The sequence below is a fragment of the Physeter macrocephalus genome, chromosome 16, assembly GCF_002837175.3.
Source record: "Physeter macrocephalus isolate SW-GA chromosome 16, ASM283717v5, whole genome shotgun sequence".
In the NCBI taxonomy this organism is placed as follows: Eukaryota; Metazoa; Chordata; class Mammalia; order Artiodactyla; family Physeteridae; genus Physeter; species Physeter macrocephalus.
The window spans coordinates 64392202-64417999 of NC_041229.1; the positions used below are offsets into that span (position 1 = coordinate 64392202).

General features: G+C 37.0%; 1 protein-coding gene across 4 annotated transcripts in view; it reads right to left on the reverse strand.

The window, feature by feature from the left end:
• The window catches only part of SBF2 (SET binding factor 2), a 519569-nt gene that overhangs the window by 55091 nt on the left and 438680 nt on the right, over window positions 1–25798 (reverse strand). For all 4 annotated transcript variants that reach the window (XM_024119088.3, XM_028501227.2, XM_024119087.3 and 1 more), the window contains 9 exons: window positions 18569–18739; window positions 15628–15890; window positions 13830–14002; window positions 12919–12992; window positions 11262–11457; window positions 8003–8130; window positions 6449–6624; window positions 3838–3983; window positions 1634–1832 (listed from right to left, as the gene is read on the reverse strand). In XM_024119088.3, the coding sequence (XP_023974856.1) occupies window positions 1634–1832; window positions 3838–3983; window positions 6449–6624; window positions 8003–8130; window positions 11262–11457; window positions 12919–12992; window positions 13830–14002; window positions 15628–15890; window positions 18569–18739 (1526 nt within the window). The remainder of the gene's footprint in view (window positions 1–1633; window positions 1833–3837; window positions 3984–6448; window positions 6625–8002; window positions 8131–11261; window positions 11458–12918; window positions 12993–13829; window positions 14003–15627; window positions 15891–18568; window positions 18740–25798) is intronic.

Consider the following 25798-nt stretch of genomic DNA (forward strand, 5'->3'; position numbering starts at 1 on the left):
ATTTTACTTTAAAAATCTACTTTAATATTTATATAGTGACAATAGGTTTTTTTAAAGGTAGTTTTGCATGGTGTATTCTTTCTGTTCACTTTCAACCTTTTTGTAATCTTGTACATTAGATAAAGCCCTTAAAAGCAGCATAAAGCTTAAAAAATTCTGATTACCTTTTTCTTTTAATTGGAGCATTTATCAATTTATAAGTAACATAATTACTGATATATTTGAATTTAAATTTACCATCTTACTCTTTGCTTTCTAATTGTCCCATCTGTTCCATGCTTCCTTTTCTCTCCTTTCTTGCCTTCTTTTGGATTATTGTTTATTATTCCATTTCCTTCCTTCTAATAGCTTGAGGGATTTATGTTGTTTAGTATCACCATAAGTTCTTTACAATAAGTGTTCTAATAAGTGTTCTTTTAAGATTTTATTTTGTTTCTGACAGATTGAAATGATAAATAATGTCTGTTTTCTCACTGTCAGGTATGATTTTGATAGCAAGCTTCTCAAATAGTAGGACATCACACCTTACACCTTCGCTTACACTTATATACAAAGAGAATTTAGTTAGAACGATAGAGTATCAGGAAAATTACTGCATACTCAACAAAATCATAGCCTTTCAGTACTTAATGCAAAGATTTTGTTTGTCCCAAATCTCACACTATATTCCCAATTTGTTTCACATTGGTATTTGTACATTTAAATTGTCATTTAAAATGAGATATCTACAGTTCTTTGAGAACAGTAGGATTGAAACTAATAGTAACATTAAGGCAACTTTCTAAAATATGTACAAGGCTTACAACTTACAAAGTACTTTCACAGCATTATTGTATTTAATCAAACCAGGAATTTATAAATGCAAAGAATAGAATTTACCTGGAAATGAAAATGATTAAACTTGTGGATGGTAGAAATGTAGTTTTAAAAGATATAAAGCATGGAATAGGGCTTAACAGATATATAAAACAGCAACAGACAAAAGAACAGAAAAAAGAAAATGTGTTCATTTACATTCTTTAAGTAATATCTCCTGAAAATATTCTAATTAGACAGCATAAGGAAACCCTACCTACACTTGGGTTAGCAAATTACAGCCTGTGGGCCAAAACTGGCCTTGCCCATTTATTTATGTACCGTCTACGGCTGCTTCAGTGGCAGAGTTGAGTAGCTGCAATGAGAAAACATATACCCTGCAAAACTGAAAATATGTACTATTTGGCCCTTTAAAGAAAAAGTTTGCAGACCCCTGACCTATAGCAGATTTTCATCTCTCCTCTCTGCCTGGACAAATTCTATTCTTACTCAAGTTATCTCAGACATGTTAGAAGAGAGGCAAATGGGAAGAGAAAGACACATATGGGAAATTCATAAAGCGGACAAAAACTTTTACCATTCACTTTCTGATCTAATATAGGCACTGTTCAGTGATATAACTGTATTTCTGAGAATGTCAGTGAGATGCTTGCACATGCTGCGTAAAAAGTGTCCCTTAAACACACATACCCCTGGACACCTTGCTCCTGTTTTCTAGCATCTCTCTTTCTCTCTGTGCTATGGATGCAAATAGCCCATTCAAGATTCAAATGGAAGGAAGGAAAGGTCTCTTTTTGGACACCACCAACAGACTTACCTCCGGCAGAGTGAATACATCCTGTTGGAGGCAGTGATTCGAAAGTACTCTGGTTTTGAGCGAGAAGAGCTGCTACTTATGGTTCCCAAACCTAAACGCTGATAGTCTCTGAAACAAGCTTTTTCCACTAACTGTTCCATTGTAGATTTCTCCGAAGCCTTCAGGGTGGTACTTGTGGGGAGTTCACTATCATCTGAAACTGTGATGGCAGAAACAGGTTTTGAAGAAATGATATAGCTCAAAGTAGAGGATTAAAAACTTCCTTCTGAAGAGGATCCTTAACCAGGAGAGGTTTATATTAGGGCTAGAGGTGCTATGTATACCAAAATTAAATCATGTAACTTCTCTGAGGAATCATTATGCTTAAACATAAATTAAAACTGTAATAGTCAGGAAATAAAATATCAGGAGCTCAACTAACTCAAAATGTCAGGGAAATTAACTCAAAATTTCTAAAAACAATATAATTTTGAATTCATTACCCATATTTTTCTGTTTCAGTCAGGCTTGCTTATTAATGTCCACCTGGAGTGATTTCTGTTTAGGACTCTATAGAATAAACACTCATACTTTGTGAGAGACTAACCTGTCAGTAAAACTGATCTCTAACATGATCACTACACAAACTCATCATTCCAGGTTTCAGTTAACTTCCAACAGCATAAATTTTTATTAGAAATTTTTAGATTAAGCAGAAGGTCACAAGTGGGAAACGACCTTTCTTAGGTATGAAGGAGTTGTATTTGGTGGAAGTTCTATTTTGTCAGAGGATGTGGTATATATGGGAAACTCCCTCACAATTTTGCAATCGCAGGTTACAGAATCCTTTAAGATTTTAGATGTTGGAAGAATTTACCCAATAATGAAGTATTTTAGGGAGGATTTTTTAAAAAACAACATTCCTAATTGGTACTGCATGTTCTAACTAAAAAAAAAATTTTTTTTTCCATGTTAAAGACTATCTTTACTTACTTCCCTGTTTATTTTTAAAGTGAGAGAAGTCAAATTAAGCTTTCAGAGTTTTTGGAAATGTACTCAAAGTTCTAAAGTCAAAGGGAATGATATGGCTCTCTTCCATTAAAAGGAAAAAAAAACAACTCAGCTTATCTCTATAAGACTTTGTGCTTTAGTTTGTGAACTTCACAATGCAAATATATCATTAGGTATCAGTTTTATTTGTGTTGGCCTCTTATCTTCAGAGGAGCAAAGAGCATTATATAATTTGGTCTTTTGGTGGAATAACTATCATAGAGTAAGTTTTTGTTCTGTGAAATCATAAAATCTTCGAATTAGAAGTCAATAGTGATGGGTAGCAGTAGTTTTTGTATGGCTTTCCATGTGACTGTGAGAAGCCAGGGTTCCAATAAATGGTCTTTTCACTGCCCCCAGAGGCAAGCCCGTAGATACACATACTGAAATGGAGACCTTTAGCTAATGATCTCTCTAAAGATGAGGTTTCTTTCTTTAAAATGTTCTTGTTGTTATTAGTAGGAGTAAAAGTAGCAGTTGTATCATCACTGATTGAGTCTAAGAGCCTGAGAAAGAAAAGGGTATAATGGCATCCTCTCTAATAGATCAGATTCTCTCTAGTGTTAATTCCATAAGCATACTTAACACTAGGTTAAGGAATAACTTTTGCTGCTAGTTTTCTGCCTTTATTTTCCTGACTGAGAGTTATCTCAGCTTCCCAGATTCTGCTCTTTTAAGTATTTAGCAGGCACTTTTTTCTTATCATCTAAGAATGCCTTCATCTTAGGCCCCCCATTTTGATTAAGAGCACCCACAATGTTCTTACCAAAACCTCAAATCTTCAACTTTGAATATTTAATGCCCTTATTTCCTTATTCTTATTCCATAACAATAAGGTATGGGGGACTACTTTATACCTAAATTTTCTATGTAGCGGGGTTTCTTTCTTTCTCCCTTTAATGAGACCCACATAACAGTGGCCAATCAGCTCTGTGGATTTGGTAGAGGAGGAATATAACTTAACAAAATCTATTCTGAACAATGGAATATTGGGAAAATAAAAAAATTTTTTTTTCCAGTTCTGAGAAGCTGGTAAGTGCCTCCCATTTTATTAGACAGATCTAGGTTTTTGAGAGTCAGGTTTAAGTGCAATCATGTCTTAGTCTCTTGTTCTTACTCAAATAAGAAGAAAGATATAAAGTTCATTCATGAAGGAAAAACAAGTTCTCACATACCAGATATGTCATCCTCTTCATTCCATCCAGGACGGTTCACTCTCTCTTCCACAATTGTCCCTGTCCTCCTCTTCAATAAATACTGCCGCCCAATTGTCATTTTCCCTGCCCTTTTGGCACCTTTCACAATTGTTTTTGAGAAGGTGCTACAAGTCACAAAACCAAAGAGAATGTCAATTTAATACGAAGATGCCACTTATATTTTTTGATACCTACGTTGCTCAACTTGTTTCTTCTCTATTCCCACAGCCCCTAGCATTGTCCAGACCTTCATTAAGCTTCTCTTTCTTTAGGTCACTTTTTATATCTCAGCAGACTAATTTCCCATAAAACACTGCTGTCATCAGGACACTGTTTTAGGCAAAAAGTGCAAGAACCTAGAGTGGGACAGAAACTACGTATCATTCCTCATCTAAACTCCTCAGTTTGGCTTTTTGGTCAAGCATGCCCCTAACCCACTCTGGTTATCCATGCCACTGCCCCCACCAGTTCCCATAGACTATGCTTGCGGAAGTCCTCCTGCGTGGAAAGCCAGCCTGCCTCCTTCTCTGCTGATTCAAATTCTCTACTGACTCATAAGTTTTTCTTTAAGATCTTGACAATTGTAACTGGCAACACCTTTACTTATTTCTTAAGTGTTTTAAATGTGTATGTGTGGTGTCCTGCCTTCTGACACTAGAAGCCTTCTGAGATATAGAAAAGAATAAAATCATTCCCCTGTTTGAGAGGAGAAAAAATAAGAAACCAGAAATTTGAGTATCCTTTTGAGAATCAGCTTTAATTAAAGAGAAACTAGGATTTAAGTCATTTGGACCTAAAAGTACTTTATTTATTTAAATGGTTTACTTTTTCTTGCTGATAGAAATTCTGGGTACAGATATCTACAATTCAAAGAATTAAACAAAGAACCTATTTCCTGAATAATCATATTGAGATGAAGGTTTCAAGTAAGATTGTTTTTGATTATGTTCTTCTTTATTGCAAAGAACAGAACTCTTTTAGTGTTTTCTTGTCATTCGATGAAAGGTGGTAAGGATTCTTTTATTGTCAAATAGTTTTACCAGACCTTGTCTTTAGTGATCTGAAGTGTAAACCTGAGGGTTATGAGCATGTTTTACATAGTTGTTAGAAACCACAGAATACTGATATTTCCTAAATTAAGCCTATTGTGAATCACTTCAGGTGTAACTTAAACTCAATGGGATTTTTGAATTTTTTCCAGCTAGAGCTATATCTTTTGTTTTATATATGCAAGACAATTCTAAGATATTTTAAAATTTAAAATTGCTATATCTCTGTTGTAGCTTGACAGAATCAGCTTGATTTTATAGATATATATAACCAACCCCACCCCGACAGTTTCTAAACATAAAACACCATACAAAGCTTTGTTTCTTCCATAGAGGGCTGAGATAACATCATAGGCTCCCCTGTGACCCCACAGTGCTAAGATAAGATGCTTGGCTCACCATTGTAATTGGTTAGAAAGCTGTTCATAGTTCTTCAGCATCTCATATCTGGCTATACGTGGTCTCCTCTGCTTACCAGGTAACAATGGTACAAGTGGCTAGCTATGCAGTTTAGAAATGACATACTGTCTGTGACTTCAAATCACCTATAATCCCCAACCTACCCCATTTTCAGGCAAAAGGAAGGCCTTTTCTCCAAAATCTGCAGAGTACTCCCTAATATGTAATTTGTACTAGCAGATGCCCAAATTCCAGGTGTTTGATGATGAATGGACTGGAATGTTAAGCCTTATATTTTATCACTAACTGAAGAGAATTTTAAAGCAATTGTTACTTTGTAATAACTGAAATTTAAAAGTTTCAACATGAGTTCCTCAACATTTTCATCAGAAAATAAGGATTCCTACTAAAGAAATATGACAAGTAAATGCAATGCCTGATCCTGGATTGGATCCTGTACCAGACAGAAAAAAAAAGGAGCTGTAAAGGCTCATAAGCAAAATTTGAATATGGAATCTGGGTTAGGTAGAAGTTTTATGACAATTAAATTTCCTGGTTGTGATTACTGTACTGTGGTTATATAAGATAATGTCTTTGTTCTTAGGAAATGTATATTGACGTATTTAAGGATAAAGGGGCATTATATATGTAACTCAAATGGTTTAGAAAAAATATGTATATGAGAGAAAAAATGATAAAGAAAATGGAATAAAACAAACAACTGGTGAATCTGGGTAAAGGGTATACAGGAATCCTTTGTACTATGTTGTAACTTTTCTATAAATTTGAAATTATATCTAAATAAAAAGTTACAAAAAAAGAAAAAGAAAAAATAAACATTCTCATCTTTAGACCAGAGCAAAACTGTCTACTAGGCCTGGATATTAATGAAAACTGAAGTTAGAAAGGGATCAGTACAGGAAAAAGGGAAAACAGAATTTCACATTCTAAAAATGCATCATGAGCAATGGACATGATTGTTACATATATTGATGCTGCTGTTCCATAACTCCTGAGCTTGGTTCAATGGGTGTGACAAAACAGCAAACAAAAAGAACAGTCGCATACTGACCCAAAAGATAGGTCACTTCACCTGACAGTCAACTATGGGAGGGCTGAAATGAAGAAACTTGTCTTCTTACCGAAAGGAAGTGTTCTTTTCCTTCTGCTTGGGTAAAATTATTTGTGGGGTAGTTTGTCCCGCAGCAAAAGCAAAGGTGGTAAAAATGGACTGAGGATAACGAAACTTCATCAGCTGTTTTTTAAAGATCTCTACTACTTCTGGACTCACTTCTTCATCAAATGCTACTTTAATCAACTAGGGACAAAAGAAATTAAACATATTAGAAACATTAAGGATTTCCAGATAGCTTCCCCCAAATTACTGAAATAACAAAAAAATAATAATACTAAATGGTAAGAGTTTCAAAGTTGAAGGGACCTTGGATATCATGCAATAAAATTTAAAAATTTCAAAAATAAAAAAGGCTCAGAAGGTTTACTTGTTACAGATGGTTAGTTGGCAAGGAAAATCGTGTATCTTGAAGTTGAGTTTCTTTAAGACTATCTTTTCTCAATTTCTTTTCATTTCTTTTTTTTTTTTTGGTTGAGCCGCACGACTTGTGGGATCTTAGTTTCCTGACCAGGGAGTGAACCCAGGCCCTCAGCAATGAAAGCACGGAGTCCTAACCACTGGACCGCCAGGGAATTCAAAACTATTTTTTCTATGATGGGATAGGGAAATTAACTTATAGTGGCTGGAGTAGGAAACATGTCCTGCTCATTTATTAACTGTTGGTTCTAGATAGGGAATTTGGCCTAAGAAGGTCTCTTCCTACCCAGAGATACTATAAATCTAGGAAGAAAAAATTCAGTTTGACTAGAATCCTAGCCAGTAGACCCATGCAGCATTCTAGTTTAGAGTCCTTTGGCAGTTGGAATAGTGAAGAAATCTCTAGGAGGTCAGTGCTCTCAGGTGACCAGAGAAGGTCTGGGCCTAGAGATCAGCAGACTTACATTTCGTACAATTAGCATATGGAGGTACTAGGGAGGGCTTCTTGCCTGGAAGGAACGAGGCAAGAACTGGAACCCCTGCAAATCTGAGAAGTCAGAGACAAGGCAGGAAGAGTGAGAAGAGCACAATGTCGCAGACCGAGAATTATAAAAAAAGGAAAACTAAGAAAAGATCACTCTTCCAAGTGTCTGGTTTGCATCAATAATTTCACAAGTTCTGATACGTTCAAAGCTCCCTGAAAAAACCTTTGCTTCATCAGGGGTTACTTAGTTAGAACCTTAGACCTAGCTATAATTCTCAGAGCTCTACCTCTTCCACAGAAGAGCCACAGGGCATTTCCTTCTGAAATAGATCCCAAGAGATGCTTTCTGTCTAAAGGCTTTATCAAACACAAACTGAGGTATGACTTGGCACAGAATAAGAGTCAACTGTGTGTGTCTGAATTTCTAAGATCACTGAATATCGACAGATAATCTGTTATTACTGAGTTGACCGCAGGGCTCAGGAAATGGAGGATTAAATCCAATACCATTTAAAAGTTGACTCAATCAAAGATTACCCTCTCAGACCCTCTGATTCTCCTCATCCTCTAACTCCTGACCATATGATCAAAAGAAAGTGGCCATGACATCATTTGTAGAAAACTTTTAAACAGCAGATGAATGGCTCCCTTTCTTAATACCTGAAAAGATGCTGATGTGATCTGCAGTCCTTCTTGCATGTTCTGTTGTAGCTGGTTCTGCATTGCGATCTTCTTCTCCTTGGTGATGGAGGCAATGGGAAAACTTCGCACAACTGTCTGCTCACCAACTACAGGACGACAGGGTACAGACTAAGCAACAGCACTTTACAGCTCATTTCTTTTTTTAAAATAAATTTATTTATTTATTTTTGGCTGCATTGGGTCTTCGTTGCTGCACGCGGGCTTCTCATTGTGGTGGCTTCTCTTGTTGCGGAGTGCAGGCTCTAGGCACGCGGGCTTCAGTAGTTGTGGTGTGTGGGTTCAGCAGTTGTGGCTCGCGGGCTCTAGAGCTCAGGCTCAGTAATTGTGGCTCATGGGCTTAGTTGCCCCGCGGCATGTGGGATCTTCCCGGACCAGGGCTCGAACCCGTGCCCCCTGCATTGGCAGGCGGATTCTTAACCACTGCGCCACCAGGGAAGCCCGAACAGCTCTTTTCTAGAGTCTCTGCGCTCAATTCACCAGCCTCTGCCAGAGAAATGTGTCTGGAGAGGACAATGTCCAGGAATGCAGTGAGAGAAAGTGCCACGACTCTAGAATCACATTCATTAATTTTGTTGCATGGCAATTCATTCCTGAGAAACAATCCTTTCCTGGAGTGAAGGAACTGTCCCAGCCTGCCAGTCTTCATTCTAGTTCCCCAGCCTATTATGTGCCACACAAGATCATCTGGTTTAAGGTATCTTATAGGAAGGGTAGGTTTTATACAGAAGAAAAGAAGTATCTTCAAATATTGAAAAGACATTTATCATATTTAATGTAATAATAAAGCAAAAGAGAAAAGACTGTTAAAGTTTGTTTCTGTATAAAGGTGCTATACTATGTATATGTGCCTTCAGAAGATATATGATTGGGCTTAGGCCCAAGATTTTCAGGAGTTTAAATATTAAAGCAAGAAAGGGAAAATACAAATAATTATTTATCAACTACCTGAGGGTATGAAGATGAGCATCTAGAAAAGAAGTAGCACACATGAAGCTTCCCTTGGAGAGCTCACAGTTCCCCACGGGGGAGGAAAGTCACATGCAGAATACAGAATACAACAACATGCAATTAGCCCCTAGGTTTGAGGGAACATGGCTTTAAATATTTCAGAAGGGGAGTAGACTTCTGCACGCTAGATGGCTAGAGACTGATTCCTGGAAGAAGTGAGAGAGAAGGTGAGCGTTGAAGAGAATGTAGGTTTTGATCTGCAGGGGGGAAAAGGGTGGGCATTTCAGGCAGCGGTACAAGTAACAGAAAGGAGGAGCAATGGGCAAGGCCCCTCAGCTAGTACGCCAAAGGGGGTGAGATTTGAACTAGGTTTATCTGACTTAAGAGCCCATATATTAAGTAATCTACTGAGAATTCCTCAGTCCCTGAACTTCTGAATTCCTAACCTGGAAAATTCTCTTATATTAGACTCATACCCAGAGACTAAACAAAATCAAGACATACACAGGATTTAAGTTCTAAGATGTATTAAATGACTTATGCTTATATAACACATGTCAAATGATCAGATTTCTATGTGGCATTAAAGGAGAAATTTTAAAATTTAAATTAACTTAAAAAGAGAAATAAAATAAAAGAGGCAAATACAAAACTTTTCTGTGATGAAAATAATTTTCCTAAAATGTGAAATTAACCCAAAAATTGTCAGGAAAAAACAAGAGACCAATACAAGGTTTCACACTAAATATGGCTTTGTAGAGCAATTTAAATGACCAAGTATCTCATATATTTATATGCCCAAAATATATGTTTATGGCCACTGAGCTCACAAAGGTTTTAGTCAAAAAATGCTTTAAGTACTAGATATTTAGTTTTAAAAATACACTTGCTTACAAATACAAATGTAATTTATTTACAGTAACATGACAGAAGGGGATTGAGAAATTTTGCTCTCTTTTTCACTCTTTTTCAAAAGAGCACAACTATTCCTGCTGATTCATTTTCTTTATTGAATTTTATGAGCTTTTTGCTTTTCATGTGGTAAGCAATCTTTATGACCAATAAACCATCTTGATTCTGTCTAAGCAAGGGATTATACAACTGTGAGATTCTGAAGATAATACAGTTTATACATCTGAATTCCACTGTCTAACAAAGTGCATAACACATAGTACACACTCATCAAATGCTATTGAATAAATAATTTCAGATGAGAGAAGAATTTTAGTGACCATTTATCCCAATGTTTCTCAATCCTCAGTATGTAGCAAAAATACACAGATGCCTGGGTCTTCCCCCTCCTAATTCCTGAATTAGAATCCTATTACAGATTCTAATTCAACTGTTTGAGAGTCAGTCCCAGAAAAAAAAAACTTTTTTTTAAAGCTTCCCAGATAATTCATATACGCAGTCAAGGCTGAGAGCAACTGCATTATCACCAAGCAAGCCCAATTCCCTAATTTTATAAAAGGGGAAATTGAAACTCAGAGAGGTTAGGGGACTCACTTAAGATATCAAGATTGGTCAACAGTGATCTAAACCTGAGCTTCCTGATTTTGGAGTCCAATAATTTTACCCAAAACCTTATATGCTTTTCCTATCAACCAGAATAGTTTATATAGAGACTAGTTTATGTAGAGATTTTAAAAAGATAATTCGGACTTGATAAGGTATGCTATTCCTTTCTAATACAGAAGATTGTAGAGCGTAGTAGAAAATAGAAGTTGAGGGAGTTTAGTGAATAGAAGAGAGGTATCTTCTTAGAAGAGAGGTCTGCTGAATAGAAGAGAGGTCTGCTAAGAGAGGAATGGGGTTAGATGAAATGGAATGAGAGATGTGGGGTTAGTTAGTTAGTGCTGTACAGCCCTGCAATGCTTAGCACACCCTTCCACAAAAGGGGTCATGAGTCTGGAAAACCTCAGCCTTACAGTTTACTGCAGGACTCAGAAGGTGGGGCAAATCAGCAGAGGATGTTAGTAGCTGGATACTATGAATATCCCTAAGTCACAAAATGCTGCCTCATGAAATTATTATAGTTTCAGTGGATGAACCTGGTTTGCTCTCTAGAAGATACCTTTGGTTCTTCAAATAAGAATCTATGATCCAAATTATCATTAGCTTTGACAGACAAAAGATCTAAAAAAAAGCTGTGTGGCAAAAAGGCTTACTCTGAATCTGAACTGACTTGCAAATCACCGCACACAGATGGAATCAAAGCCTCACGTAGCACATAGATAACCCTGTTCTGATGGCATTATAGGAGCCGTACCTAGCTGATCATGGGGAGTCCCTCTGAACAGAATTCTGTATGTGGTGAGGAACAAGGCTCCTTCCGCCGGCAGGAGCTGAGGGCCTCCAAGAAGGCCTCCAGTGGCTTCTTCTCTTCCATCAGGATCCAGCAGGACTCGAAGACCTTCACAAACAATTTCTTCTCCTGGCAGTAGAGCAGGTCTAAGAATCTTGGGCTAGCAACAGAGAAAGTTAATTTAAACACAACTCTTGTGGGATTTCCAACCCTTAGACCAAGGTTATCTTTGCAGTTACAGATCTAAAAAAATTTGAGCCAGACTTCCCAAGTAGCCAAAATGAGTAAACAGATTTGGGAAGAGGCAGAAATGATGTTTCTATATCCAAATGTAAAAAGATTCTTCTCAGCATTGCTTATTCACAGTAAAATCATTGGAAATTACTAAACTTTTTGAGATACCTATTTAATGGAACATTTTGCAACCATTAAAAAGAATGACATGGATCTATATATGTAAACAGAATGATGCCAGAATACACTGCTAAGTAAAAAGAGCTACCAACCAGTGTGTCTATTATGATCCCCTTTTAGAATATGCACCAAACTGTTAAAGGTGGTGCTATCACGGTTAAGGGTAGAGGTCGGGGTGAGGAGGACCATGGGGGACTTTCATTTTGTACAATGTGTGCTTCTTTAATGTTTCAATTTTATACAAAAGCATTGTTACTTTGAAAATTGAAAAAAGAAATATTTTTTAAAAATGGATGCGTCTTTAAAGAGCCTTTCTTAGTCTTTTATAAAGATTAACACAAAAAATGGCCAAGCTATGACCATTTATACATCTTGGGAAGTAAGAAACCACATGATACACTCCCCTGAAGGGTTCAAAAAAATCCACCTCTCGTGAAGATCTAATACGCTTATTATTTTTTTTTTACTGAGCAATAAAGACTATATAAATCAGCACTATTTGTTTTGTTGGCTCTAGGAAGCTCAGAGCTAAATGTAAAGCCAAAGTATAATGATCACTGTGTATCAGATTTCTGATAGAATTCTCTCTCCTTTCCATCAGGCTTCTGATTTCTCCTTTGAATTTATTTTTAGTAGTTCCTATTATATAGGTAAGAGGGTCTTGAACCCTACTCCCACAGACTGGTGCCAGACTAACTGCAAAATAATCATCTGGGACGCTTGTTAAAGTACAAATTCCCAGGCCAAGTCCCAGGGTACTCCTATTCAGGAGGCTGGGCTGGGATTCAGGCCTCTCAATTTTTGATAGACTTCCCAGATGATTGCGATGTATGCTTGTAATGCATACAGATTCAGGAACCTGGTGATTTTATGGTAATTGCCTTAAGTCATTTTTTTGGGGGAAATAGGCAGGGCATAAAATTGTGGCTTGGGCTTGGAAGTTAGAATGTTCATAATTTATGCCTTGCCTATAAAAGTAGACTCAACAAGAGGTTATTATTGCTCCTTTGTTGATCCACTATTCTGTTTCACTATCCTTTTTTATGAGGATCTACATGTAAACTCCTCTCAAGTTTTAATGTATCATTAAAACTAGAGCTGGTCTCTGTAGAAAGTTAGGAGAAGGTACTTTCTGGGGCACAACTGTCTACTGTTGCTATTTTTAAGAGATTTTATACTCTGAAAGCATGTAGTCTGCAATAATTACCTTCTGTATAGGTGGAAGTCTTCTACTCTCTCGATGCACTGTTTCTAGGGTTTCAACGTGCATAGCTACAATTCCTGGGATGAATCAGAGTATTCAAAATGAAAGAGTACCAAACAAGCAGAATTAAAACAAATTCTGGATATTTTAGAATTAAAAACTAATCATAGTTTGGTGGTTCCTCAAAAAGTTAAACACAGAATTACCATATGACTCAGTAATTCCACTCCGAGGTATATACCCAAAAGAACTGAAAATAAGACTCAGATACTTGTACATGAATATTCATAGTAGCACTGTTCACAACAGCCAGAAGGTCAAAACAATCCAAGTGTCCATCAACAGATGAATGGATAAATAAAATGTGGTATATCCATACAATTAGAGTATTATTCAGTCATAAAAGGAAATGAAGTTACAATACCTGCTACAACTGGATTAAACCTTGAAAACATTATGCTCAATGAAATAAACCAGACACAAAAGGACAAGTATTATATGATTTCACTTATATGCAGTATCTAGAATAGGCAAATTCATAGAGATAGAAAGTAGATTAGAGGTAACCAGGGGCTAGAGGGTGGAGAATGGGGAGCTGTTGCTTAATGGGTACAGAGTGTCTGTTTGGGGTGATGAAAAAGTTTTGGTAATAGACAGTTGGTGACAGTTGTACAACATTGTGAATATAATTAATGCCACTGAATTTTACACTTAAAAAAGTTTAAAACGGCAAATTTTATGATATATTTTACTATAATTTAAAACTATTGAAAAAAACTAATTGAAACAAAAATAAATAGCAGGCTAAACTACATGGAAGCCAAGTATTATGCTGGAGAAAACAGACCCATAAGAATAATTCTTATTCAGTTATCTCTAATATTCTGGTTCTCTAATATCTGCAAAGTGATTACCTGGTATCATGCAATGCAGGCTCTTGATGTGATCCTGAGTAACTCCACTCTCTGTACAAACTTTGTCAATAAATCGGGTAATGAAACGCACAACAGAATTGGCAATGTCATTATTCTCTGAATCTTCAAACCCACTTTCTGTATCATAGCTCTCAGCTACACTTCCTGCAATACTAAGAAAGTCAAGGAAAGAAATCATGGTCAGTAAAACAAATGACTACTATATCACAGTGATCTTCCATAGCAATTTAAACTTGCTCAAAGGGATGTATACTCAAGTAGAAACCTCACTTAACTCCATGGCTTCTCTATAAGTGATAGTAGTGAAACATGATGTTCTGTTTGCCTACGTTTGGAAGCTATTGTCAGGCATTGTTCTTTGGATCCAGATTTGTTTTTGTAAGGAATACCTTCTGTCATTTTTCTAAGAGGAACTCATGAACCACAGAAAATAAAACAAAAAGAGACTTTAAATTTTATCTGATACTTGAACCTTCTAAAAAAACTTGCCCTTCCAAATTAATTGCCACATGGAGCCAGACAAAGTAATATGGCTATCTTTGGCCTTTGGCAACCGGGGGACATGTCCCTGGTAGGCAAAGTAAAAGAACTTTTTTCAGCAAGTAGTGTATTTTTCCAAATAGAAGAACAAAATTGTCCTATGAACCCTTCTCTTGCCAATATTTTTCTTTCTGTCAGTGAATCACAACCATTTTGGTCACTTTGAAACCATCATTTGTCTGTAGGTGATACAAATCATGCAAAAGAAGGGAAAAAATTTGAAATGGAGCAGACGTGAAAGTGTAATACCTGCCCGTGTTGCTTTTTTTTTTTTTTAATTCAATAAATACTCCTGCCTCCTATGTCTTTTTTTAGACTGCTAGTCATGGAAAAGACTCACTGCCAATTCTAAACTACCCACTTCTCTTTCTTCCAAATCCAACCACATTAGCTGATTCAGTGTTAGAAGTAAAGCAAAGCAGTGAATTTGGCCATCACACCATCCCAAAGCATTAACAAACTTAGGTGCCTTAGCCACTCACTATGTAAATCAGTTTGCAGAAAATGTCATGAAAGAAAAAAAGGTATGAGCAAGTGATGGACGTGTTACTTAAGACAGGGAAGTCAGGAAGGCCTCTCTGGGTGGGTGACATTAGAGCAGAGAACTAAATGAAGTGAGGGAGTGATTCTTATGACTATTTCAGGAAGAGTATTCCAGATTGCAGGAACAAGAAGTACAAAGGCCCTGAGGCAGTATCATGCCTCAAATGTTGAACAGGGATACCAGTTTCGTTGACAGAAGAGTGATAGGAAATAAGGTCTGAGCAATAGCCAGGGGCCAGATCCTGTTAGGCCTTATGGTTTTATTCTCAGTGGTATGGGAAGTAGTAGGGTTAAGAGCAAGGAATGGTTGAGGACATGATTATAGGCAAATGCAGTGGATAAACTGAGGAAAAGGAGGGCCAAGAAACAAATAATCACTTTGACAAGGAGTTCATTAGTAATTTTCCAGAGTGCTTTCTGTAAATTGCTGTGGTGGAAAGTAACTGAAGGGCTGGATCAGTAGTGGTTGAGACATTTGAAAAATCAGAGGGCATAAAAGAGAAGAGAGTATGGGAGGTGATTAACAATAGTTGGATGTAGTGAAAGTCTTTTAACAGAGAAAAGCTGAGCAAGTCTGAAGATGAGGAAAATGGTTAATTTTTGAAATATGTATAGCAATATTTACCCGAAATACTTTATATTCTGTGCTAAGCCAAGAAGAATAGGAGGGTCTCTGTGTGTCCACATTTGGTACCTGTTTGTGACAATGCTGTTGCTCCCACTTTCCCAGTCTCCTGGTGCTGACGTTCTTAGGAGTTTGTTTTTACTTGTATCTAGTGGAACTAGCAGATTGACCATGAGGTTTGCAAAGTGAATGGCCTGACTGAAGACAGTGCTTTCCTCACGTTGCACCAGCTCCTGCTGAGCTGATTTGCTCAAAGTAGGCCAAAGGCGTAGCTGCTCGGCTGCCAGGTCCATTGCTGTCTTCTCCTGATATTGGTCATCAGGCAGTTTACCCTAAAAACCAAAGCAAAAATATCCAAATCTGGGACTTCCCTGGTGGTGCAGTGGTTGAGAGTCAGCCTGCCAATGCAGGGGACATGGGTTCGATCCCTGGTCTGGGAGGATCCCACATGTTGCAGAGCAACTGAGCCTGTGAGCCACAACTATTGAGCCCTCATGATGCAACTACTGAAGCCCGTGCTCCCTAGAGCCTGTGTTCTGCAACTACTGAGCCCACGTGCTGCAACTACTGAAGCCCTCGCACCTAGAGCCCGTGCTCTGCAACAAAAGAAGCCACCACAAATGAGAAGCCTGTGCGCTGCAACGGAGAGTGGCCCCCGCTCGCCGCAACTAGAGAAAGCCCGTCTGCAACAACGAAGACCCAACGTAGCCAAAATTTAAAAAATAAAAATAAAAATTAAAAAAAATCCAAATCTATCACTTCACATGAGCTTCAAAAAACATGGAAGAGGGCTTCCCTGGTGGCGCAGTAGTTGAGAATCTGCCTGCCAATGCAGGGACACAGGTTCGGGCCCTGGTCTGGGAAGATCCCACATGCCGCGGAGCAACTAAGCCTGTGAGCCACAACTATTGAGCCTGCGAGTCTGGAGCTTGTGCTCTGCAACAAGAGAGGCCACGACAGTGAGAGGCCCGTGCACCACGATGAAGAGTGGCCCCCGCTCGCTGCAACTAGAGAAAGCCCTCGCACAGAAATGAAGACCCAACACAGCCAAAAATTAAATAAATAAATAAATAAAATTTTATAATCAGTAAACATTTAAAAAAACCATGGAAGATGTTTTAATAATTCATCTATCAAATACCTATGTCAGTAAAAATGAAAATATATAAACAAAATATAACAACAACATGAAACGTAGTCTTTTTTTCTGAGCTCCAACAGGCCTTGAATGGAACCACATGACAAACACAAGGAAGCAGCAGCAAAACAAAGATGTACACACTTCTTATTGCTAACATTTCACTGCATTTATTTATCTCTATGGCTCTATCCTCTTCAAGTTGCCAGTTATAACAAATCGTTGACCTGAAGTACCTATTAATGTTCAGGTCAAATGTGCCAGTAGCATTTTCTAATACTCTGCTATGTTTCTTTTCTTCTGCTCTTTGGAGAAAAAGACAGAATGACCAAAGTCACAAAAAATAGAGCTAGGTTTCTTTGTAAATATGGGAATGAAACATTATCACCACATGGGTATATAGGTGTCCATGGGATTTTTAAGAGGGGTTTCCTATAGGCTGAAGAGTTAAACAACAGCAGTAACCCACATCTGCACAGCACTTTACAGCTTATGAAGAGCTGGTATATCTATAGTCTCACTCATACCTAAACTGGGGCTCAAGACAGACTTTTATAGAATAAAGGACACAGAAGCAGTGACATGTATTTGCTCTATGAACGTTTTTGAGATATACCAATGTTAGCACCACATCTTCTTTAAAAATTATCAAAAGCACCCCACCAGGCCAATTATTTCTAGAATATGACTTCAAGCTAATACTCTTTGGATCTGCTACAAGTTACCCCTTTTCCAAGTGCATCTGGTGTTTTGAAAGAAAAATCAGAGTTTTAAATTAAGAAAAAACAATTAAAGCTAACTGTACAACAATAATTTGAAATATCAGATTGATGTCATATAGTGCTATTTTTATTAAAGTTTCTGTTCTTATCATACTCAATAACAGATCAATAATATGTTTAAAATTACTTGAGGTCATAGAAATATGTGACTACTAGGTAGTTTCAGTTAGCTATCGAGGTTCATTTATCTCACATAATATAAGGCAAATTTAAAATGGAGGAAAGGATCATTCAGCAGCAATGTATTAGCCCAGCATGTAGGATTAAAAATTACTCTTCAATTATACTTCAATAAAAAAAAAATTAAAAAAAACTAAAAAAAAAAAAATTACCCTTAAAGTGAATCAACACTGATAATCAGCCCTTAGTGCTGCTTTAAGTTCAATTAATGAGGACAGTAATTTCTAACAGTTATTATTTAGTATGTGCCAGGAACTCTTCAATGTCCTTTACTTGTATTAGACATTAAAATCTTACAATAATCTTATCTATTGATTTTACCAATGTACAAATAAGGCACAGAAAGGTAAAGTGAATTGCCCAAGACCAGACAGCTAGTGTATGACATTTCAAAATTTCAAAAAAATTTAAACTGCTCTTTCAAATTAAAACCAATTTTCTTTATTTTAAACTATTTTCTTGATAGTTTCCTTAAATTTACTTTATGGTGATAAAAATATATGGAAACATATAGAATACTCCTAAAAGAAGACCTAGATTTATTGCTGGCATACTTTTGAGCATTTATTTTAGAGTCAACTGACTTTAATTTGACATTTCTTCAAGAAGTTAATTGCATAAAGACATCTGCCTAGGTATTTTAGGTTTATTCTTTCTGTTCAACTTCCTATAATTGTTTCCAAAAATACAATAAAACAATTCTAGTGCTACAGAACTGTAGTAAGAAGTTATTATGGAAAAAAATGTCAGAAATCAACAGGAGAAAGATGCTCACCAGAGGGCTTCCTAAAGTAAACCCCAAATACACTGGTAGGAAGTGGCTAGATTTCCTTTGGCCCTGGGAATACCTGAGTAAGCTTTCCTTCAAGCCAGGACCCCAGCCCCACACAAGTACCTTTCTTTCTCTTACCTTTTGCTTCAGATGTGGGGCATGATTGTCTTCCTTGGCTGAGAGATACAGGGATCGAACCTGTTCTTGCACCGCATTGTAAAAGGTTGTCTCCCAAAATTGCTGATTCGTCCAAATGGGGTGGTCCTGTACACAGGTGTAAGCAAACTGGCTGACTCCAGGGGCCAGTTTCTGTGAGAACACACAATATACATCACCATGGGGCTGACAGAGTCATGACGGTTCAGAAGGTTACAGGGGCCACAGCTAATCATGAATGTGATAAAAGGATTTATCTAAACAATATCTTATGGCAGTACAAGCTTAGCAATCAGCAACTTACATATTTTTAACTGGCAACTTTGGGCTTGCTATCAAATCCTTCAGGGTCTCTCTGTCACTTTATCTATTAAAATGGATATTTTAGCAACAGCTAAAAATCAAAGGAATTATATGAATTAGAGAATATATGAAAAGTACCTAAACACTGTACTGTGCAAACAGCAAGCAATGTAGAGTTGGTAGCTCTTATTACAATTAGGACATATAATAAAATTCATGACAACCTAAATATAAAACTCCAGATAATTCAAAATTTCTTCTATTGGTAGTAGAGTACATTTTGGTGGGGTTAGGGGGACACTAATTGAAATGCGAGTGAGCCTACAGCTTCGCCTTGCACACAGAATGAGGGCATATCATGAATTTGGGACTCAAGAGGAATTGCACCCTCCCTCCTGCTCACTCCAGCCATTTACCTCCCTACCGAGGCTGCTGTCTGGCTCACATAATCCATAGATGACTGTCCCCGGCTTCTGGGGCATTTTCTGGTAACCAAGTCTGGGCGTGGGAAGGTAATCTCAAACCAAACCTTCCTTTCCAGAACTTCCTGCTGGGCTTCTAAGTAAGAGTAAACCCTACTCTGTGATTAACAACAGAGGGAAAGAAAACTAACTCTGCAGTCACTTGAGGCTCTTCATAAATATTTATGCATCTCATTTATACTAAAAATCTCTAAGAGGCACATTATTATTGCCAATTTAAAGAAAACAGAAATTCAAGGTTTAAGTGATTGCCCAAGGCCGTATAGTAATTACATAAGTGGTGGAACTAGGTTTCAAGCCCAAAGTTTGTTTCCAAAGTCCCTGCTCTTTTTACTATAGCAAATTATCTTGCAAAGAAACTGAAAGCAAATCATAAATAAATTAAATACTGTTTAGCATAACTATCTGTTTTTTTTCCTTCACTTTAGGATTTTGTTTCCCAAAGTAATATTCTGCCTTGAAACCTCTGATATGATTTTAATTAATGCTGCGTTTTAAATTTTACAGACAACTTACAATTGCTAAACTTCAGTAAATGATTTGAGTCACCTTTCCATAGCTGTTGCTTTCACCTCTAAAAGTTAAAGATGTTTCAAAAATTTTTAAATCCATTATTTCTCAGCAAATACCTGATAATACTTTGAATAGACATAATTTTTGTTCCGTTTTATTCTTTAGAATTGAGTTAATTTGTTTTCTATCAGTAGAACTAAAGTTTTTGATAATGTAAGTTTTATTTTATTTTTTATTTTTAAGTTACTTAAATATTCTAAACTTCAGTTTCCTCATCTGTAAAATGAGAATAATAATATTTCCTTCACAGGAATGTTGCTAATTTAAACAATAAGATATCACATGAATAACATGTAAGCGTTTAGCATTGCAGGATACATCTGATTATTGTTGGGTTTTTTTTTTGTGGTACGCGGGCCTCTCACTGTTGTGGCCTCTCCCGTTGCGGAGCACAGGCTCCGGACGCACAGGCTCAGCGGCCATGGCTCATGGGCCCAGCCGCTCCGTGGCATGTGGGATCTTCCCGGACCGGGGCACGAACCCGTGTCCCCTGCATCGGCAGGCGGACTCTCAACCACTGCGCCACCAGGGAAGCCCTGTAAGTTTTATTTTGAAGTAATTTAATAAGCAAATTCTCTTCTAAAATGTTGGACACTGAAGATCACTATTAAGGTTATATACATAACAGTTATGTAGCAAAAAGTTGGTTCATTTCTTAGGGATGCATAACAAATGTATAAGATTCCTGGTAAAAATCATATGCTCAGTACATGCTAATTTCCTTCTTGGTTCAGAACAGACTAAACCTACAACTGGGATAGGCACCATGTAAACCATGAAATGTACTACTTATATAGTTGGAAGTGGGGTGGCTGGGATTTTGCCTAGTAGAGTCTGTGTCCTTCTGCACCCCATATGTAAGTCCCTTTCAAGATAGGCCTATGCACTGCTGTTGGGATGATCGTCCATAACTCTTTTAGGGGCTATAAGCTGGAACTGACCATGAAGCACGTATCAGGAGATCCCCAAGGGGAAGCTGTGCAAAGACTGCTCATTTAAGACACAGCTACTCTCTACCTATGGGAATCAAGGGCAAAATGTGTGTGGTTCTGTGAGCCACAGATACTGTGAGTCACATACTCCTTCTATACTCTGCTTGAGGACACTTGGGATGTGGGTTGAACTTTTTTTTTTTTGCCCCAACCACTCTAAGAAATAACAATGACCTCAGTGGCAGTGCATAGGCCTATTGTGAGAGAGATTTTAAAGGCATAACATTTAAACAAGGTAAAAGCATAATTCTCAACTGCCTTTCCCTTGAGTATAGTCAGAGGCAGCACCATTTCTTACAAACACAATGTAACAACAGATTCTAATATTCTGGAGTTCTGAAATTATATTAATATAGATGAGCTCAGAAAAACTGAGCTCTTAACAAATCCTTATCAGTTTCTCACATGTAGTCCTTTTAGGATCATCAACAAAACAGAAAGTTATAATTAATTATAAATCTCTTATTACAACTTGACAGAGCGCTGTAGGAATCTGAGAGTCTAATGAAGCCCTGCCTTCCTCTTTCAGCAGTTTTCTCACTGATGCTGCATATTCACTTTCCTTGGCACAAACCAATTATTATCTACCTGTTTATTCACAAACTACAAGTGAATATGTAAAAACTTCCCTAAGTCTTTTGAACAAAAGTGGACTGAATGTGTTCCAAGGCAGAAAAATGGTGTAACATTGACAGTGGCCCAAAGGGTCAGAACCCACAGCTTGTTTACTAGGTGAGAACGACAGCAAGGTGAAGGGATTATAGGATAAGCACTTTTTGGTGGCAAGTCAGTCACAAATGGTGATGGCATCTGATACATGCATAAGAAATCATTAATTCCCCAATACTTTAAATATTATTATTTTTCCAAATATGAAATGTGCTTCCTTTCTTTGTGGTTTCCTGCTATGTCTTCTCAAGTGCAAGCAAGGGGCACTGAGTTCCTTGCTGTTCAGATGGGCAGAGCCACTGCACTGGTGGGTAGGTGTTTTTAGGGCCAGCAGAGGGCAGTAGCACCTTATTCTGCCTAGATTCCATCCATATAAGGCTTTTTTTTTTTAATGAGAATTGCAAAAATGGAGCCATGCATTCTGACTGGGCTAGAAAGTTGCGTGGAAGGTGAATACTGCATGCCCTCACTGTACATTTGAGAGACCCCATAAAGAAAATGGATTTGCCCAAGGTCACATAGCAAGATGGGTAGAAGAAAAGGGAAAAGAGATAAGGTTTTCCATTATTCTATGTCATTTCTGTAAGATACAAAAACTAAGATATTTCACAAAACAAAACTATAATTATCTAGAGAAAGATGCAATGATACTGCTTAGGGGTTCAGATTCATTATGTTCTATGATAGTGTTAATAGTAGTTTTAACTGTCCATCAACAGATGAATGGATAAAGAAGATGTGACATATATATACAATGGAATAAAAGAAAATGGATTTGCCCAAGGTCACATAGCAAGATGGGTAGAAGAAAAGGGAAAAGAGATAAGGTTTTCCATTATTCTATGTCATTTCTGTAAGATACAAAAACTAAGATATTTCACAAAACAAAACTATAATTATCTAGAGAAAGATGCAATGATACTGCTTAGGGGTTCAGATTCATTATGTTCTATGATAGTGTTAATAGTAGTTTTAGTAAACAAAGAAAATAAGCACCTGTAGATAAAACTATCTCATGATTCTGATCACTTTTTTGGTTTGAAAAAAAAGACTTTCCCAAGATGGTTTCTCGAATTGGCCCATATGCCAGCTTTATGACCTTTTATTTTGTACACAGATGAGACTCAATCCACAATGAAGGTTTGAGGGTGGTGGTAATACTGTTGTCAAATGGCATCTTTTTTTCCTCTCAATTTTGGCAATAATATTTACTTTACATTTCATAATAATTCTTATGATTTTATCCTAAATAAACAAGTGATATTTTGCCATGCAATTTTATGAGATGTTTAAGAATGTGTTGACTTATTTCCTTATCTAGAAAAAATAGCTCTGAAGGTACTAGATTAAGCAATGCCATTCATTTTCCACAAAGCATTCAAAGGAAACCCAGCATGGGACAAGATATGCAGAATAAACTTCAGGGGGCTCATTAACCAGCAGGCCAGATTCAAATCCAAATAAATGGATACAAGTCATCTCAGAGACGATTTGGTCAAGGGAAGGTTAAGATATCAGTATGAGAGGCCTATCTAAGGACTGTCTGGCTAGATACATTTGCTCTCCAGGCCCAAGGCTTCAATTAGGGAGTTCAGAGGGAAGCCAGATTTCAGGAGAAAAAGCTCCTGGGAGGAGTGATTCCATAAATATGTAATGTTCTTAAAAAGAATAATTAGAATACAAAGATTCACTGTTTAAATTGCTGGGTATTTCCTAACCAGTTCTGGACACTGGAATACAAGTGTACCCTACTGCACAGTTCAGGGATGGTGCCAGCCAGCCCTTTTATGATTCTGCACTGGCCTGTGAAGTCCACATATTAAGACACTTTAAGAATTAACTTCTGAGTATTTTCTGATGAACTCTGGTGAAATGCTTAGTCTTGAGAGACAAACAAAAGGAAGACAGAAATGAGAAAAACATGTATTCAAAACCTATTATCAACTCTTAACCACATCTTAAACATATTTGCTTTGTGCATTTTTTTAAAACAAAGGACATACAACATTATAGATCTGGTTGAAGCCTACTGTGTACCTCTGTTGATCCCATTTCTCTCCTATCCTAGAGGCAACAATGATCCTGAATTAGGTATTTTTCATTCCTATTTATGTTTTTATACCTGTTTATATCCATAAAGAATATACAGGATTATATTGCATTTTATTCCTTATTAATGCTTTTCAAAGTATACATCTTACTTCATTGACTTATGTAATATTTAATTAAACTATATAATTAATTGGGACAAAACACCTGGCTCTTTGTAAACAAACAACTCAGAAGGGACAGAAAGACAGTGGCCTACAACAATGAATACTGTGTTCATTAGTCAGTGGGGTTTACAGGAAGGTGAGTAATCAAAATAGTTAAACGGAGGTAATGTGAGAATATACCATAGTTTTTCCTGTTCTACTACCTGATACTGAAGAGTGCAAGTAACCTCAAATGCGTAATGGTCTAAACCTCTCCTGGGCTGCTTGGAAGATCCAGGCACAAAATTTCTACACAAGAAGTATATTCATTCACAAGCATTGCCCAGTACTCATTTGATGTGCCAGTGTCAGTAGCTGGAATGGCAGGGTTGAAGTCCTTAAACCACGTATCCTTCTAATGATTCTCTGTATGAAGCTGCTTAGTAAATATTGAGAGAAGAGAGGATGAATCAATTTCTTTCCTTTGTGGTCCAGAATTTAGTAGAAATCAAATACTAGCTTGTTGTCAAGTCCTTTGCCTGGTCTCGTATTCCTAAAAACACAAAACAGGATCTAAATCCCTGCCCCTTTTTGGTAGGTTTTTAAACTTTATATAAATGGTACCATATTGTGTTTTATTCTGCCACTTGGCTTTTCACGTATTATGTTGCTAGACTTATTAAGGTAATAATAATAATTATTATCATTATAACTAACTTGTACTGATCTCTCACTATATATATTTGTCAACTTACTTAGTATTTATAGCAATCTTATGATCCACTGAGATAAGTACTATTATTACCCTTGTTTTAAAGGGGAAGAAACTGAGGCACAGAGAAGTTAAGTAATTTGTCCAAGAGAATATTGCCAGGAAATGGTGGAACCAGAGCTGGGATTCAAACCCAGGTAGTTTAGCTAAGAATTTAATTTCTTAATCACAATTTAACTATTGTGTGAAATTCCACTGTATGAATATATAGCATTTCCTTGTTCCTGTTGATGGATATTTGTATTGTTTCTACCTTTTAGCTATAATAAACAATGGTTCATGTCAACTGTCAACTTCTATTATTAGTTTCAGTACTATTTAATAGTTCCTGGAACTACTTGAGAGGAGCCTAAGAAATATTCCCATTGTTATCTGTACCAATAAACATTTTTGGGTTATTATTGTACATTGGTTATTTTTCTAATGAGAAATTATTTCACACAGACTTTTAACAAATCTACTATTTGAAAAAATTAACAATAATTTTTAATATAAAATATCTAGTCAGTGTTTAAATTTTTAATTTATCTTATAAATGTTAAAAAGTTTTTCTTTGTTTTTTTCCTTGTTTTGTATTTTTATTTTTTTTTACAATCAGTTTGTTTGACTCAGGAAGGACCCAAATAAGGTCCATATATTACATTAGTTTATATATCTCTGAGGTTGGTTTTAATCTACAGATTTCTCTACCACCTGTCTGTCTGCCTCTCTTTTTTTCCCTCCACTTGCAATCTATTTTTTGAAGAAGCTGGATTATTTGTCCAACAGAACTTCCATCTGTCTGGTGGTTGCTGACTGCATCCCAATGGTCTCATGTGATATACTCTTTTGTCCTCTGCATTTCCTGCAAATTGGTAGTTGGATCTAGAAGCGTGATCAGATTCAGGCTTGATTGTTTGGCAAGAATATTTTATGGAGATACTATTGTAAGAGGCAAATCTGGTTGTCTTTCTTTCTGTAATATTAAAGTCCATTGATGGTCAATGCCTAGATTCATTAATCATTAGGAGCAATAAAATACTGATATTTTCATTCTACCATTACTTCCTCACTTATTAGCTAGACTATTTCTATAAAGAAAAACTTCCGGGCTTCCCTGGTGGCGCAGTGGTTGGGAGTCCGCCTGCCGATGCGGGGGACGCAGGTTCGTGCCCCAGTCCGGGAGGATCCCATATGCCGCGGAGCGGCTGGGCCCGTGAGCCATGGCCGCTGAGCCTGCGCGTCCG